Source organism: Melitaea cinxia, chromosome 10, assembly GCF_905220565.1.
Source record: "Melitaea cinxia chromosome 10, ilMelCinx1.1, whole genome shotgun sequence".
Lineage (NCBI taxonomy): Eukaryota > Metazoa > Arthropoda > Insecta > Lepidoptera > Nymphalidae > Melitaea > Melitaea cinxia.
In genome coordinates this window covers 12199883-12216582 of record NC_059403.1, presented here as the reverse complement: position 1 = coordinate 12216582, position 16700 = coordinate 12199883, and the positions used below count along the sequence as shown (strand labels likewise).

The following is a 16700-nucleotide window of genomic DNA, read 5'->3' as shown; positions in this document are numbered from 1 at the left end:
AATAAAAATAAGATCATAAAATACACAATAAATGTGTTACTAAGTTAATTATATACAATTTCCTTACAGCTAGACCTAAGCTGGGTGAGGAATAAAGACTACCATTATTATTATTTACAGCTTGTTCTTCGGGAATCTGTTCGTGTTCATTAAGTTCCAAGGCAAGACGCATATCGATCTGGAGACTAGGAATGTAGTGTTCGGTGCACTGAGTGGGGTCTGCGCCGTGGGAATCGTCTTCCTTTTACTGCTGAGACCGACCAGGCGCGCTCCTGCCGTTGATGATGTAAAGGTCTCTCTTTTATCATTTGTTTCTTACTCATATACTCATAGCTGTTACCTATGTAAGGGCAAAGGGGTGCTACATATACAATATCGATACGCCAATAAATCCTATGCCATGTAGACTTTTGGTATTTTCTGTTTTTAAAGGAAAACCACTCATATAAGTTTGACGTTGTGTTTCTACTAGTCATATAAGCTAATAAAACATCTAAATTTTATTTGCACTTCTTTAGTAATGTTGCAATTGCTGACGTTTTGTTCTTAGAAAGTAGAATAGGGTTGGCGTAGTATTTTTAGTGTTGTCGATATGTCCTATCGTAGAGTTTTCTTTGATGATCCTAGAAAGGAGACGTTTAAAAATATCGTATTGCTAGATTGCTACTATTATAGAAAAGGTTATTTATGCGTCAGCATTCAAGTTGCATCTAAAATATAATACATATATGAGGTACACGTATCTTTAACGTAATGCAACTTATAGTACTTGGCTAACATACTGATTACAACTCAAAAGGTTGTCCTTTGATAAATAAATAAATATCTTATAACATACACACACGGTCGTCTGCTCCTATGGTAAGCAACTTAATGCTTGTCTTACAGGCCAACTGTTATAACTATAAATATATATTTTTTTATAAATATACATATAAATAATACGTATATAAATATTACACCCAAACTCAGGTGAGAATCAAACCCGCAACCCGAGGAACAAAAAGCACGACAGGGCCACGACAAACTGCGCCAATGGACTAGTCGATAAATCATCCTATAAAAAGTCCCTACCAACTCTTATGGCCAGATTTATACTACATGATTTAGTATTATAATATCTTAAATATTGTATATTCAACAATGCCAAAATAATCCTTTTGCAGTTTCCCGTATTTTTTTTTCATTTTGGTGTAAGCAAAAACTTTAGTACATACTACTTTTTGAATTTTTCAAAATTGATTAGATCTGTCTATAAGTACATCATTTTGTGTCTCGAATGGCCTTTTTCTTGTTTGAAAAAGAGTGATTTCATTTTGTTTTCTGCGTTTATTAATAATGTACAAATTAAAACGTTTATAGGCAACTGATAACGTACTAGTAACTGTTTGCTACTCAACCGTGTTTGGTATGTTGGTGGTTCGTCCGAGTTTTGGGTCTTCTAATACATATATGATATTTAATTATTCTCAAAATGTTCAGCGTATGCAATGCCTTCGCCTTCTGCCTCTTAAAACTAAATGTATGTGTAATGATAAGACCTCAGTGTTTTCGTTTTATATTGCTGCATAAAAAATAATATATGGTTGACCAAGGATCGATAACTTCCATCAAAACAAAATACATTAAAATTTTAAAAATTCAGGTATGCCGCTGTATATCCCACGAACTCTCTCATTCGTGTCTGTACTCTTCTAAGAAAGTTTTTCTAAATGGCCATTTACGAGCCGCTAATGAGTTGAATAGCAATCAAGATGCTAATAAAATCACACTAGCCCGCAACAAACAAAACACGTATTTCGATCACCGATTTTAACATATTTAAGTATATCCAGTCATCTGTTAAATAACCAGTTTGTAAAATTCCTCATTTAGAATATAATCAATTCCTAATGTTAGGCAGTAAAATTTTGAGCAAATGCGTTTGACGATATCGGCAATATTTTGCTTCATCACACAATCTTGACCTTTTGGTGTCGTGTTTTATTGTTAGGAATATATTAAATGTCATCGTGATCGAATCTCGTTTTCTGCAGAGCTGGTAACACTGACCGTGACATACATTTTGCGCTTTTTATCGATTATAAATTACATAATTTCTTAAAATCATCAAGGAAATGAAATCTCACAATGTTAACGTGTGCATTGTTTATGTTTATTTCGAAAATATGCGATTTTACCTTATGATCGTATAATATACGAATTACGGTTTAAATCGAAGGGTCAAATGATAATAGCGACCCCTTTTATCTGTAATGAACGTATCGTCTTGGTGATCATTATAAAACTTTTATACGTTTCGGTCAAGGGAATCTGGATGTTTAGTTTTTAATTGGAAACTTACAGATCATTCGATCGTAATTATTAGCAACTTTATGTTTTGAGGATGCGCTGTCTACCTAGACGATTACTTATGTAGGTTGCTGTACTAAAAATAATATATATATATATACCCTGCTCACCTGATGGTAAGCGATTACCATAGCTTATAGACGTCGTGTGTGTTACCAACCCCACCCAATCCCCAGTTAAAGTCCCCAGGAAAAGTTGTAAATATGCCACTAAACTTTATTCTTTTCAATATTCTTATTGGAAAAGAATTCGGGGTATTTCGAAAGCAAAACATTGCCTGATAAAGTATTGACGATTTAAGCTAGGTCTATAACATTTTTAAATTTTGTTATAATTCGGAGTGATACAATGGCGTAAATTAGGTTAATTTTCGTCCAAGAATTGTTATATAAATCACAATCATAATTTAGATTTTACACAACCCACATACATCATTAAAATTTTATCATAAAAAAATTATAAAAATGAAAAAAATTGTTTTCCAGAGTGAGATGGCTGTGACTGATTCCGAGGGCCCTATGGAGGCTTTCAAAGGTGCAATCAAACTATTCTGCACCAGTGATATGATCCTATTGAGTGCTGCTTTTATTTATACAGGTTACTTATTGTTATAATTTTATACACCGTCCTACAAATTAGTGGTTGGGGCCTATTTTCTTTTGAAGTTATACTTCCGTTACTTGCGTTAAGGAAAAATTATGAGAGTAAATTTTTACGATGCACTCGCACACCATCACAAAAAACCGACACTGAAGTGAGCTAGTTAACGAAGAAGAAGTTAGCACCTTGAAGCCAGCTAGCCAATGAAGTATAGTTTCTTACGTGCGTACATAAGTACACACACACTTACGTACCCACTTTATGATGTTCTAATAGAAAATATGACAGATTGATAAGCTCAACGTATAATTCGACATTTTCAGTTAATATTGGGAACATCTTAAAGTGGTTTAATTTTCGCAATATTTACTTATTGATTATTATGTTAGTTAATTAATTCAAAAACATTAAGGAATGTAGGAAAATAAGAAGATTTTATTTCATTTACTTTTGCTGGGTTATTTTGATTTTGTCACATGCAATGAAATGATATATAGATACTTCAGCGATCAATCATTTTTACAAAAATAGTTTGTTCCACGGTTATTTCTAAATGTCAACATATTGAATCGTAATATTTTTGTGTTATTTTCCTACAGGAGTAGAGTTATCCTTCTTCAGCGGAGTGTACAGTCCGAGTATTGGTTTCACTCTTGCGATGGGTGAAAATGCGAAGCAACTTGTGGGTCTTTCTGGAGTGTTCATCGGTATGGGAGAAGTACTTGGTAAGTTATCGACATCTACGCACATGCCTAGTTTGTTTGACAGATAATATGCGACGAACGTAAAATTTTCGCATGTGAGTTCAATTTGCTGACAGTAAAATTAATTTTTTGAAAAACCATCAAGCATATGTCCCGCACAAGAATTAATCCTTTGCAATTGATCATACACATATACGGATATTTCTAAAAATTTATTGTATTTTAGATTTAAATTCATAGACATAAAATTTACATATTGATTATAGGTACCTACGCATAAGTTTTAAAATCGATAATTAGTTGTGGTATTTTCCTCGGTAGATGATTGTTATTTAATATCAGTTGCATTCGACTTGTTTATACGTTTGTGACCTCCAACATTTACGAGTACTTTTATTGAGCTTTACATTTTTGATTGATCCTTCTTATCTAGCCTTGTGTATTAAAATCGTCATTTACTACGCCCTTGTAATGCTCGGTTGCTATTTTCAAAAAATTATTCGTTATGCTTACGAATAACTAAATATAGAACATGGCATGTTCGAAATTTAATGTTCTGTAAATACTTAAAACGATTTCTTTTTTTTTAATTTAAAACATGCCATGTGCGAAATTTCAAAACATGCTACGTACAAAATAAAAAAATGCAATGTTCGAAATTTAACAGTTTGTGAGCAACACGAACCATTTTTGAATACAGCAACATTAAAAGCCGGCCTTCGAAATATCGTATGTGACGTCATATAAGTATTTCCATTGTTTTAACACTTGATTCGATGTCATAACTTGCGTAAAAAGGAACTCCGTCCTTAGATTATGTGCAGGTCAAGAGATACTTAAACGTTATCAGTTAAAGGATGAACTCATTGTATTGTGTTTTTCTATAATATAATAATTGTTTACTTATTTATTATCTATATTCTATATGAGTAAACTAAATTAAGTTTGTTATTGATAATTAAACGCGAATCCGTTTAGGTATTATAACGCTTTGATGTTACATTGGATTTAGAGTAAATATAATGTTATAGGCTTAGATATTTTCATAGATATTTAAATGCTCTTGGTTTTTGTAAAAAAAGAAAACAAAAAACAAATATATTAGTAGGGGAACACCGGGCAAGATGGGGTAGTTAAGGTTTAAAGCTCCAGAAATCGTAGGGGTTCATGGTTTCATAATCATATTTATTCTTAATCAGGCTTGTAGTTATCAATCTTACATATTAAATTGAAATCAGGAACACAGAACCACAGAATTGTTAATAATATAACAAAATGTAAAATATGACATATCACCCCATCATGCCCGATAGGTCGGGTAAGATGGGGTGGGCCTAATGGGCAAGATGGGGTATAGCCATTCTCTCGACTATACAGGAGTGCAGAACTCGCAAATGAATGTTGCTTCGGCATCATTATAATCCACTCCTGCGCAGCCATAATGTAACCATTTACCACAAGAAGAATAAGCAATCCAACCTTTCTTGGAGCCGAAATATAACCCTGTAGAATGTAGGCATGGAGTGTTTTCGGTTTCAACATCACTCTTTTCAGAAGACGACTGTCTAATACGTTTCTTTGGATTATATTTCTTTGTAGCTTTAGTCTTGAAATAGGTTTTGTTACTCTTCCTTTTTCTGTTTTCGCTCCTTTTTTTTCTGTCTGATTTCCTTGTTTTGCTTTTTTAACTTTTCTGTCACATTTTTTTTAAATAAATTCTTTTAACTTAATTCTTAACAATTTCTGTTTATGGGGTGAAGAGGTTATGTTAGTAGTTTTACAGCGTTTTTTTTCACTTTTAATGTCTTCTTGGTCACTGGAAGAGGCAATAGTTGCTTTGGGCTGGCTAATGCACTAAATTAGGCCAATAAGAAAATCTAGGGGAAGGACTCAAATTTAAATATGTGTAAATTTCAGTTGTACTAGTTGTCACAACTGTTGAAGTAGCAGAACCTGTAACAACAACTGCAGTGCTCGTTGCTTTTGTAGTAAGAGGTGCTGCCACAGTATCTACAGTTAAAAAAAACCGATTTCTATGTCTAATAAATAATCCATCAAGCCCATCCTCTTCTTCTTCTTTTTGCGAGAATACTGGTACCCAAAGGTACCTTTACATTCTTTTTTTGCCTTTTTTACCTTTCATTCCAATGTAGTTTGTGGGACTAAGAAAACTTTTGCAGCCGACATAATATATCCCATTTCTCGCTTCAAAGCAGCTTCTATCGCCTTATTCAGTGCTTCCCTTGACCGTTTTCCTCTTCCTGAGTTTCTTTTATAAACATATATGACTTTTTTAAATATAAACCATCCTAAAACAATATATAAAAAAATATAAATAATCAAAATCGTGTCAGGCAAGATGGGTATCAGATACCCCATCTTGCCCGTCGATTCGTTTCAACATTAATATTCAAACAAAAAAAAAATTGAATAATGTTTCATAACAAAACAAGTTATTACCTGTTACTGCAATGTACTATAGATAGGATTAACCGAGGTGCCACTTAAAATTCACTAAATACAAGTTTCATGTACTACGAAACGTATATATAAGAAATTTTAATACGAACAAACGAAATCTACTTTTCGACGATAACTAAAACAAATGAATAGCCACCGTGTTAGTACTCGTGTGACTAAGAGCTGTCGTGGCGGCCAGTAGCGAGATGGCAGAGCGAATGAGATTGATCAATTTAAATCACCTGAAAAGCCTGATGCCCCGTCTTGCCCACCACCCCGTCTTGCCCGGTGTTCCCCTAATATTATTATATTATATTAAAATAGAAAGATTTTTTTTAACAAAGTAGGGATCTTTAAATGGATCAGATTTCACTTTATGTTGACGTTATTCACATCTTAAAAATAAATCACCTCTTTAATCGTAATTTCAGGTGGTGCATTGTTTGGTATCCTCGGTAACAAAACAACGCGATGGGGTCGCGACCCCGTGGTCATCATGGGCTACCTGATTCACATGACTAGCTTCTTCCTAATCTTTATCAACCTGCCAAACGCTGCGCCCTTCGGGGACACCATGGACGTCTCCTACATTACTCCTTCGCCCTACCTAGCCATGCTCTGCAGTTTCCTCCTGGGATTCGGGGACGCGTGCTACAATACTCAAATATACTCAATGTTGGGCGGAAAGTATGCGGACAATAGCACATCCGCGTTCGCGCTGTTCAAGTTTACTCAGGTTTGTATCGAGTATTTTAATTATCGCTAATATGATATTATCATACAAATAGGATCCTAAAAAAATGCCAACTTTTCATTCGGTATTTCTAAAAATCATATTTAGAAACAATAAAAATGACGATTTCTGAATGGAATTTAGAGATTCCCGATTGACCTTCTATTAAACATGTACTGATGTATTGTGTAATAAATATTACATGCTTTTGATCTACAGTTTTAGGCTGCGTATCGTCCATTACTCACCGAGTGGAAATGATGTTTTTTAGCACCCTTTTAACACTTTTGGTGATATTTGGTGATGTTTTAGGTTACTCCGTCCCCCACCAAACAGTGTATTTTTTGTGCAAAAGTATACCAAAATTTTCAGAATATTATTTTTCAATTGAGGTATAATCAAACTTTGGAAAATTAAGTATGTTGGGTGATACAAATTTCCAGCCAGACATCAAAATTAGTAGTCGTTTTTTCTGTTTACAAATCGCGCGTTCAACGAAAAATAAATACACGTGATATTTCATTACAGCTCCACCTTCCTTGTGATGTTTAGTGATTTTTTTCCAAATACCCCCCCCTATTTCACGAGATTAATCGACGAACCCTAAGCATTGAGTGATAAACTCCGCAGTCTCTCGCGGCGGCCGCGTGTTTCTTCTACTCGTCGCGCGCGCCGCTGTCGGCGCAGCTGGGCGCGCTGGCCGTGCTCGCGACCGCCGGCACCGCCGCCTTCTGCCGCGTGGAGTGGCGCACGAGGGCCCGCGCGCGAGCCGCCGCGCTCGAGGCCGTCGACAAGCTCTCCCCCGCCACGCACTCGCTCGCCGACAACACGCTGCACTACGACTGAGCGGACACCTCCAGCCCGCTCCTGGCGCCCTGGTCACTCCGCTAAGAATACTTCTATATCCTAGAACACCTCCCGCTCAGTCCTAACGTCCTGTTATCTCTGCGGAGAATATTTGTAGTGATTGTTTACATTACGATAACTTAATTTTATTAACCTAGTCTGAACACTAAGTTAAGCCTGAATTAATGACGAAACTTTTCGTGTGGCTGCAATAATATCATAGGTCATAGAAGTTAGTTTGGTCATTGCTATTTGATACTTAATAAAATTACAACTAATACTACAAATGTACTTTTGTCTAATAATAATTTTTTAAATTATACGTACTATTAAATCAACGTAATAAAAACTATTTGTTTAGTTATAAGTACATTTGTTGAAGGTTCTTCGATGAAAGAGAATTTGAAAAAAATAATATTTAATCTATATTTTCAATGATCAAACTTTTAGTTCAACAATTCTACATAGAACGGCCAAGTAGTGATACAAGACAAGATTTTATTTTTTCAAGTTCAATTTTTGTGAGTCAGACTATATTGACTTTTTCCTGTACAATGGTTATGCCCTCTTTCAGCCGATCATGCAATGCATTTATTTTAATTAAAATAAATGCATCCTGGCGCATCTTGTATCTTATACTGCGACGTTAGAAAATTATGTATAAAGGTTTTACATATCTTTATAATGTTATGATTCCGTCTGATTTGGTTCCTCGCATTAAAATAAGTGTATACTGTTGTATAAAAATATTGTTTCAAACAAAATGGACATGCTATGTTGTTAAAACATTTAAAAAAAAACAACTAAGGTGTAACTAATTGTAAAATCAAAATAATAGCTTTGTATAAGTTTTTAAACTTTCGCGGTAGTTTTGTAGGAAATCTATACATAGTAATTTTAGAAAAAAAATTTTTTTTGTTGTTTGTATAGTTTTCTTTTGTTAATGATTTAAGTGTTCTGGCTTCGACAGTCCACTAGCTAGCGTATAAAATGTTTAATTCATACATTCCAAGTATTTGTGTGTGTAAATAGTTTGAATAAACATTTCATAGTTATTTATATTAGTCATAATTTTATTTGACTGACTGTAATAAGGAATGACGATATCCATAAGGGAACTTGAGACAATTAAAAAATATGAAACATGATAAACTTTTTTCGATGATCTCAAAAACTTTTATTTTTATCAAATTTTATCTTTGGGACTAAAGTTTACAATTAAACATATATAAATACTATAAATAGAATTATTGATTAAAAATGTAAATAAGTTTTACGACATGCTTAAGACAAATCTATAACCTCTTTAACTAATCCCTTAATTTAATGTGGAAGTGTTAATTAAAGAAAACAAGGTTCGAATTTGTTAGTATTATAGAAAATTTGACTGAATAAAGGTGCGGGGCCACAAGGTAAGTAAAATAATGTAGCAACATCACTGGATAAAGTATTATGTAAGCTTTTAAAACTTATAATTAAATAACTAATCCTATAACTACACATTAAAAATAAATTTTACCTGTTTCTAGAAACAGCAGTTATTTGTTTGCAAAAATCTTATTTTATTATGTAACTTGGTATCGTTAATGTATTGTAATGACAATTTTTGTAAGTTTTGTTTATAGTATTTACTAAAATATTTTTAACTAAAATATTGTTTAAAAAATAGTAAATTTATTTTATAAACTAACTATTACTAATCTAAAATTTAACATATGCAAGTTGTATGAAATCAAATTCTATATTACTAAAATCGTAATATGGAAAATCCAAGAAATACATTCCAGTCAATGCAATTGAAGCAAATAAAAAAAAAACTATTGTATATAATTCAAGTACCTACAGTACTAGTACCTACATTCCTATAAATGTTTTGTTATAAATATATTCTTATGTTTTTTTTTTTCAACATCGAAATCCAGCCAGCAATATCGTCTAGTCACATAAGGATTTTTTAACTGTTTTAAATATTGTATAATATTCATTTCTGTTTCTAAAATTGTTTTCCATGAAATAGTGTAATTTTACAATAAAATATATATTTTATTAATTCAATTTTTTTTCCTACAACATATTTTAAGCAAATCTTAAGAGTTAAAGGCCCTTTTGGCACTTTTTGGCACCATAAAATTCACAATTTGTCATAAACACTTAATTTTCTTATTGCCAACAGTTACCACATATTGAAAGCATTTTTAGTTTTTTTTTTTTTTTTAAAGCTAGCGAAGTTTACAGTTTATTGAGTTTTTTTTTGAGAGCAATCATTGGAATCAATTTTACTGGATGTACCATTTTGATGATTCTTTTTTTAAATCAAAGGCTGGCACTTGTCATGTAGGCCTATTTAAATTTGATTGAGATCTAAGGAGTACTTTTTAAGTTAGTTGTGTATTTAATGCATTATTTCAGACAAACATTAATTAATGGATGAAATTATCAATATTTAAATAAAGAATAAAATAAATTAAAACTATACTATATTATTTTTTATCAACTATTTCAATAACAAATTTCAACTATTCTTAGTGTCTTCATCATCCTTGTTTTCACCAAGTTTAAAATCTAATGGTTTGTCATAACCCATTATTTTTGCATAATGAAGTGGGTCTGTAAAGTGTCTGGCTTCAATAAAAAGTGGTTTTCCTTTAGCAAACATTGTTGTGAACATTCCAGGAATATCTGGCACAACAACATCTTCTACTTTGAAGTCTAACTGAAAAAATTTATAAATGGTTTGTAATATTGTCACCCAATATTTTAATGCTATACAGATTGTTAGATATTGATACACAAAAGTTCATCAGTAACACAATAAATCAGATTAGAAAAACAAAATGTTAAGCTAATCTTTTAAATCTTTAACTTATTTAACTTTATGAGTAGTTTAGAGTGGTAGCACAAGATACACTTCATATTTATTAGAGTAAAGTACAAATAAACAAATTCTAAAGCAACTTACTTGTACAGGTGCTATAAAGAAATTAATAGTTGTTGCTTTATAAGTTAAAGTTTCGGGATCATAGTGAATTTCCGTTACATATTTCTTCGTTATGAAATGTAGTAATAGAGGAGTAACAAATGTAAAAAATCCAACAACTGAACATAACGCTACTAGAAGGGGTGTGCTGCCTATAGCGCTCGCTTCGCGTAGGATGAACGGTTGAGCTGCTAGACCTGCTGCACTTGAAGTTACTGAAAATATTTTTACAGCTCTTATTTGTGGCGTCAGTGGTCCATAATATACTCTTTCTAGCTTATTTTCTTGTTTTTCTCTGCTCGCAAATTGCCTTGAAAAGTTACTTTGATGAATCCCAATAATTGTAGGTTTTAGACATGTATCTTTGAATAATGTTGGTTTGATTAAGCCTTTAACGTGTAAGCACACGTTTCTTTGGTAAATTCTAATCATTTTCAGTCAAATTAAACACGCTTTTTAAAGGTTACCTTATTCTATGCCATAATGCCGTCGCTTATGTCAGTTGTCATTTGTCAAATTGTCACTTGTCAGTATTCACTAGGGTTGCCTTAGTTTTAGGATTAAATCTACACGATTCCGAAATCATCTGTGTTCATTTGGCACTATTGAAAGCCATTTTAACCTGAAAAGAAAAAGAAGAACAGGATTAAATCTACACGATTCCGAATTTTCGAACAATCTCCGGTTCTCCACTGCGCCTTCTCTATTCTACATGACTCTTATCTCACAATGGCGGATTAAAAGTAATTACCTATATAAAATTAATTTGGTTTGACTCAAGTAAGTTCAGTGCTGCCAACTCTTGAAAAAGCTTTGCCCTAAATCTTTTGATAAGTCACTAAATTAAAACAAAACCCCTAAATCTAAAATTGTGTAAAAAATTTAAAATAGAAAATAAATTATTTTGTATACTTTGCTTTAGATTTTTTATTTTTTAATAGTAATTTGTATTAAAATATAATACGTTCTGAAGAATTAAAAATTCCCCAAAAATACCCTAAAAAAGTATCCCCTAAACCTTTCCCGCTATATACAAAATATCTCTAGATTTATTGGGAAAATCCCCGAAGTTGGCAGCACTGAGGAAGTTTAATATTATTTAATTTGTTTTGATTACCGTTTTATGCTGTGTGGCTACGGTATTAAAGAATTTAGGCACCCCCTATCTTCCCGTGGGTGTCGTAAGAGGCGACTAAGTAATAGCACAGTTCCACCACCATCTTAGAACTTAAAAAGTTGACTAATGGCGGGATAAACATCCAACTGCTGGCTTAGAAATACACAGGCCTAATAATAAAGGGGAGATACCTGCAAGTTTTAAACAAAGATGTTCGAGACTTGTTGGGAATTGCCATTGCAAAGCCATTGCAAAATTCTTAAAAATAAATAAATTAAAACCCGTGTTTTGCGGGTTTTTGAACCTGGTATTCAACAGCTTGAACTGCCAATCTACATGAAGAAAGGATCAATGCCTAGCAGTGAGATGTTACAGGCTGAATCAATCCATCTGTTCCATCTTATTGATATTCTACATACATACCATATATTGATACACATACACAAGTATTTATTGGCCAAATTAATTTACATTATAGAATTAGCTATGGAATTTTACTTTAATATTTTTTTTTGTCATTTATTACTAATTTTTCAATCTCAATCAACTTACGTTATATAAATATGTATTTACCGAGTCCGAAGTTAATGATAGGAATATTTCATTTCATCAATACGATTACTGGGTCACTAGTGTTTCATTCAACACTAACACGCACACGTTTTGTTTTTAAGAACTTTATAGCTCCTAATATAAACATTCACACGCATTCATTTTAACTGAGTAACACAAATAGTTTAAATTTGTAACAAAACATTTCATTTGTAAACAATTTATTAATAACAATGATCAACGTGAATAGGGTAACTAATATATATTTAAAATAATTTATTATTTAAGTCACGTGGGCACAGCAGGATATATCTTGCTCAAGATCTGGAGCAGTCCGTCCGCGGACGAGGGACTTCAACCTTGCAGAAGATCACAGTTAAATTATAATGGTCTCATGTGGCGTTGTGTTTCTGAGGTGAGCAAGGTCGCCAGAGTTCCAACGGAGAGTCGGTGATTGGGTCGGCAACGCGCTTAAGATGCTCCGGATTTGGAGTCACCTATAGGCTACGGTAACCGCTTACCACCTGAGCCGTACGCTTTTATGCCGACCTAGTCGTAAAAAAATTTCAAAGTTTATTACTAAAAGTATAAAAGCAAAAATGAAAAATGCACGAAATTTTTATATTTTCATAACTTTTTTAGCTTGTATATCCTGTGTGTTATATTTTCTCCTATTATTTATAGTATTAAGATTTTTTTTTAAAATTCTAGTAGATGATCTTTATGATCTCTCGTCACGCATTCACCTGCATAGCACCCCAAGTCAACCGCAAGTAACGCTTTAAACAAAGGTTTAAATTATCACATTTGGTAAGTAAGATAAGGCGAATCACACCCAAAGTTAAATGGTGACAAAGCGACTATCTGTCGGGCGAGCAAACACGAGCTTATTGATTTAATTTATCTTTGTGTACATATTGAGCGTTAACGCGTGACAAGTCCTATCGTTTTGAAACTATATTGTTAATAAAATAATAATACATTTATTTTACCCTCAACTGTTATTTATTTGTAACTAGCGACCCGCCCCGGCTTCTCATGGCTGCGATGCTGATACTAAATATAAAATATAAAATAAATATTTGCAATGTAAGCGCAAAAAAATGTGTTTATTTACGACATAATATTAGAAACCTCTAAAACTGTCAAACTCATCCTATACTATATTATGCACGTATTATACATATAAACCTTCCTCTGGAATCACTCTATTTACTAAATAAAACCGCATTAAAATCCGTTGCGTAGTTTTAAAGATCGAAGCATACAGACAGCGGGAAGCGTCTTTGTGTTATGCTATGGAATCATACTAAATAATTTTTTGACACTATAGACCTCCCGTGACCATGGTTGCTGTAAAGTATCCGAAACATCGGACCTCAGCATCGGACATAAAAAAAAAACATAATAAACCGCGACAACATACAAAAAAGTTGTTTCATTATAATGAGCGAAATTCGCGTAAACATTAGAAAACAATTTTTGACACTATATTATTATCCTTCTGATTCAGAACCCCAATAAATAATTCAAGTACTTATCTACGGGACTAAAATTGCAAAAAGTTTACCTGAAATCATATCTTACTAATCGATCTATTACTTTGTTACAAAGTCACTATTTTACCCTATAATTTTGTGTAGGCTTCAAAAGGTCGCAAAAAACAAAATTGTGCTAGATCACATAATATAAAAAACATTGTCGGTAGCCCCTTAATCGAAATAAATGCACTCAATAAAGACTCTTATATATAAATGTCATAAGAAAACAAATAGTTTGTTTTAAATTACGGAGCTAACTAGTAATTCTTATTCTTAATACATTGTTATTTTTTGTTATCTAATTTAGCACAATATATCAAGTAAAATTACATACAATTTAGGCGTTAAATTTCTTTTAAAATTAAAATTATATTTCATTCCAATAAAAGTCATAACTTTGCAACTTGAAAAAGAAAATTTAACTCATTTTTAGTCTTAAATGCAAATGTAAAAACATTATAACTATTTTTTTTTTTAATTTAGGAACAAACAGTTGTATACAATGTAAAAAAATCTTGCATAAAAAAAAACGAAATTTATTGAATTACTATGTAATTTTTTTATCTTGTATTCTCTACTCATGAATAAATTAAATTTTTAGCAAAATAAGCATAGAACAAAAAAATAAATAAATAATAAGTAAAACAGTACTTCAGCTGCCTTAAGCTCAAAAAGATGTTGATTGTAAAGTCTACAGTCTTTCCCGCCATTTCTGAAAGCTTTAATAAATCATTTCATTCTAACCACTGTTTATCAACTCTATGTCTACGTCTTTAAGACACGTTTTACCTAGCAGTATAAAAATTGAGATGGCAATGTATATCTATTTCACGATTGCGATATTATTATTTCTGTCCTTGTCTAACTCTAACAAAGTAATAGGGAAGCTGTAGTAGATTGGAACTACTATCTCTATCGTACCTTGAAAGTTAAGTTAGTATTGTTTTGGAATTGGAGTAGGGTTATCGTCTGCGCGCTTTATCTTTACGTATTGTTTATTTGTGTCAAAATAATACTAAACGGACAAAATATGAGTATAAGGAGAGAACATTTTAAACGATGACGCTGTGATATTAGTTTTTGTGATAGTTTAGTAGACTTTATTGAATAAAAATGGGTCCAGAAGCAGTGTTTTGGACTTTTGTTTTGGGCCTAATCTACGTTGCGGAGGCGGGAACGATTGGTGATCAGTGCGACTGGACTGGCAGGTATGTACCTACTTAATAAAACAATATAATATATTAACACTAATACAATAAATGATGCTCAGAAAAATAAAGTTGCGCATACTATTTTTTTTCAACCTTTTTGTCCCTATAATACTTTTAATGTCTGTATGCTAATGTTACCTTTTTTCACATTCCTAAAAATAAAACACTACAGGAAAATTTTGTATTTTAAATATAACTGTATTCTAAAACTAAAAAACCTGTAAATAAAAAAGCATAACATGGATACAGAATCTTGACAAGATTTTAAGCACCAGATGCACAAAACTTGGAATATACTTTAATGGAAGGTCATACGGGTTAGTTTTGTATGTTGAGACAGCTCTACATTTTATACTGGTTTTGTTTATGGAGATATTAAATCGGATTTAAGAATACAATATCATGACACTATATTGTTATAAGCCTACAAGAGTATCGTCTGTATTATAGTAATTTAACGCCTTAAAAATAACAATATATCTGCTTGCAATGCGTAAGCCTTTGTGAAATAGAAATAAAAATACCTTAAAATAGGTGTAGTTTTATATAATTTTGTACTTGGCAAAGTTTCTAGAAAGCTCCGACGGACTTAATATACTATATTTTTGTAGCTGTACTACTAGGTACAAAAAATATAATTATAGGTATTGTACATGTACATAGGTTTACATTATACTCTTTGTATAATAAACTATATTCAAGCAACATTAATACATATACGAATATAAGTTGTTAGGTACCTACTATTTCTCTGAAGTGACATAGAAAACAGAATAAACGTACCCAGCCGCGTAGGTTTCCATCCTATAGGAAAAAAATATTTCTGAATAAAAGTTACCAACAATTGCTCTACATTTTTAGCAATTCAGATATCGCGTTTCATTAGGCTTCATAGTCAGAGGGGACTGTATCTAACAATATTGAAAAATAAAAAGCCAATTCAGTTTAAAATCTATTAATATTATTGATGTTAATAATATTACGAAATATGAAGACGTTTTTGGTAAATATCAAAAGCCAAGGATTTGTTCGACGTTTCAAATATTCATGATAATAAAAAACGAAATATAAAATATGCAAAACGCTCGGTTTGGTGGCTTTGGCTTGGCGAATTCTGTGAATATGTTTTAATAGTTTATGAGTAAGATAAAATTCTTTAAAAGAAATCTTCTTAGGTATCCTAGCCCGCGGCGCAGTCCATCTGGCAATTTTCTTAACTACCTGTTTTGTTATATCGTAGCATGTTGATAATTGACTTAAAATGAATGCTAAATATTCGTCGTTCGTTGGTTTTTATGGTATTCGAATTATAAGTATTCTTCTAATTTTCACTATTATTCAATGTGAATCTATCTGTACTAATTTTGTTATTTGGGCTAGAATCTAAAGCCAATTCGGTTGTGGCTTTCGAGACGCGTAGTATTTACCGAATTAAATAAACTTACCGGACAAATATCGGCCTATAGAAAACTCTCGAACTTCTTGAAATCTCAGTCTTAAACCAAGTTATTAAGTTAATGTCTATCTACAACTTAAACACTTATTTTTAGGCAGATCTATAGCAAAATTATTTAGCTTATTCTATTTCATGGTAGCCATAATACAAC

At 32.3% G+C, this 16700-nt stretch overlaps 3 protein-coding genes across 3 annotated transcripts in view; 2 read left to right on the top strand and 1 right to left on the bottom strand.

The window, feature by feature from the left end:
* LOC123657398 (UNC93-like protein MFSD11) overlaps positions 1-9745 on the top strand; it is a 30379-nt gene extending 20634 nt beyond the window's left edge. The window contains exons 4-8 of the mRNA XM_045592947.1: positions 121-292; positions 2838-2949; positions 3552-3677; positions 6548-6852; positions 7480-9745. Coding sequence (XP_045448903.1) covers positions 121-292; positions 2838-2949; positions 3552-3677; positions 6548-6852; positions 7480-7695 — 931 coding nt within the window. The 3' untranslated portion in view covers positions 7696-9745. The remainder of the gene's footprint in view (positions 1-120; positions 293-2837; positions 2950-3551; positions 3678-6547; positions 6853-7479) is intronic.
* A 410-nt stretch (positions 9746-10155) lies between these two features.
* Positions 10156-11190, bottom strand: LOC123657399 (transmembrane protein 70 homolog, mitochondrial). The gene is made up of 2 exons (XM_045592948.1): positions 10655-11190; positions 10156-10408 (listed from the first exon to the last, which is right to left on the bottom strand). Exons 1-2 carry the CDS (start codon positions 11102-11104, stop codon positions 10208-10210), a joined length of 651 nt encoding a protein of 216 aa, XP_045448904.1. The 5' UTR covers positions 11105-11190; the 3' UTR covers positions 10156-10207.
* A 3805-nt stretch (positions 11191-14995) lies between these two features.
* LOC123657429 (meteorin-like protein) overlaps positions 14996-16700 on the top strand; it is a 34470-nt gene continuing 32765 nt past the window's right edge. Inside the window, exon 1 of the mRNA XM_045592975.1 lies at positions 14996-15090. Within this exon, the coding sequence (XP_045448931.1) occupies positions 14996-15090 (95 nt within the window). The remainder of the gene's footprint in view (positions 15091-16700) is intronic.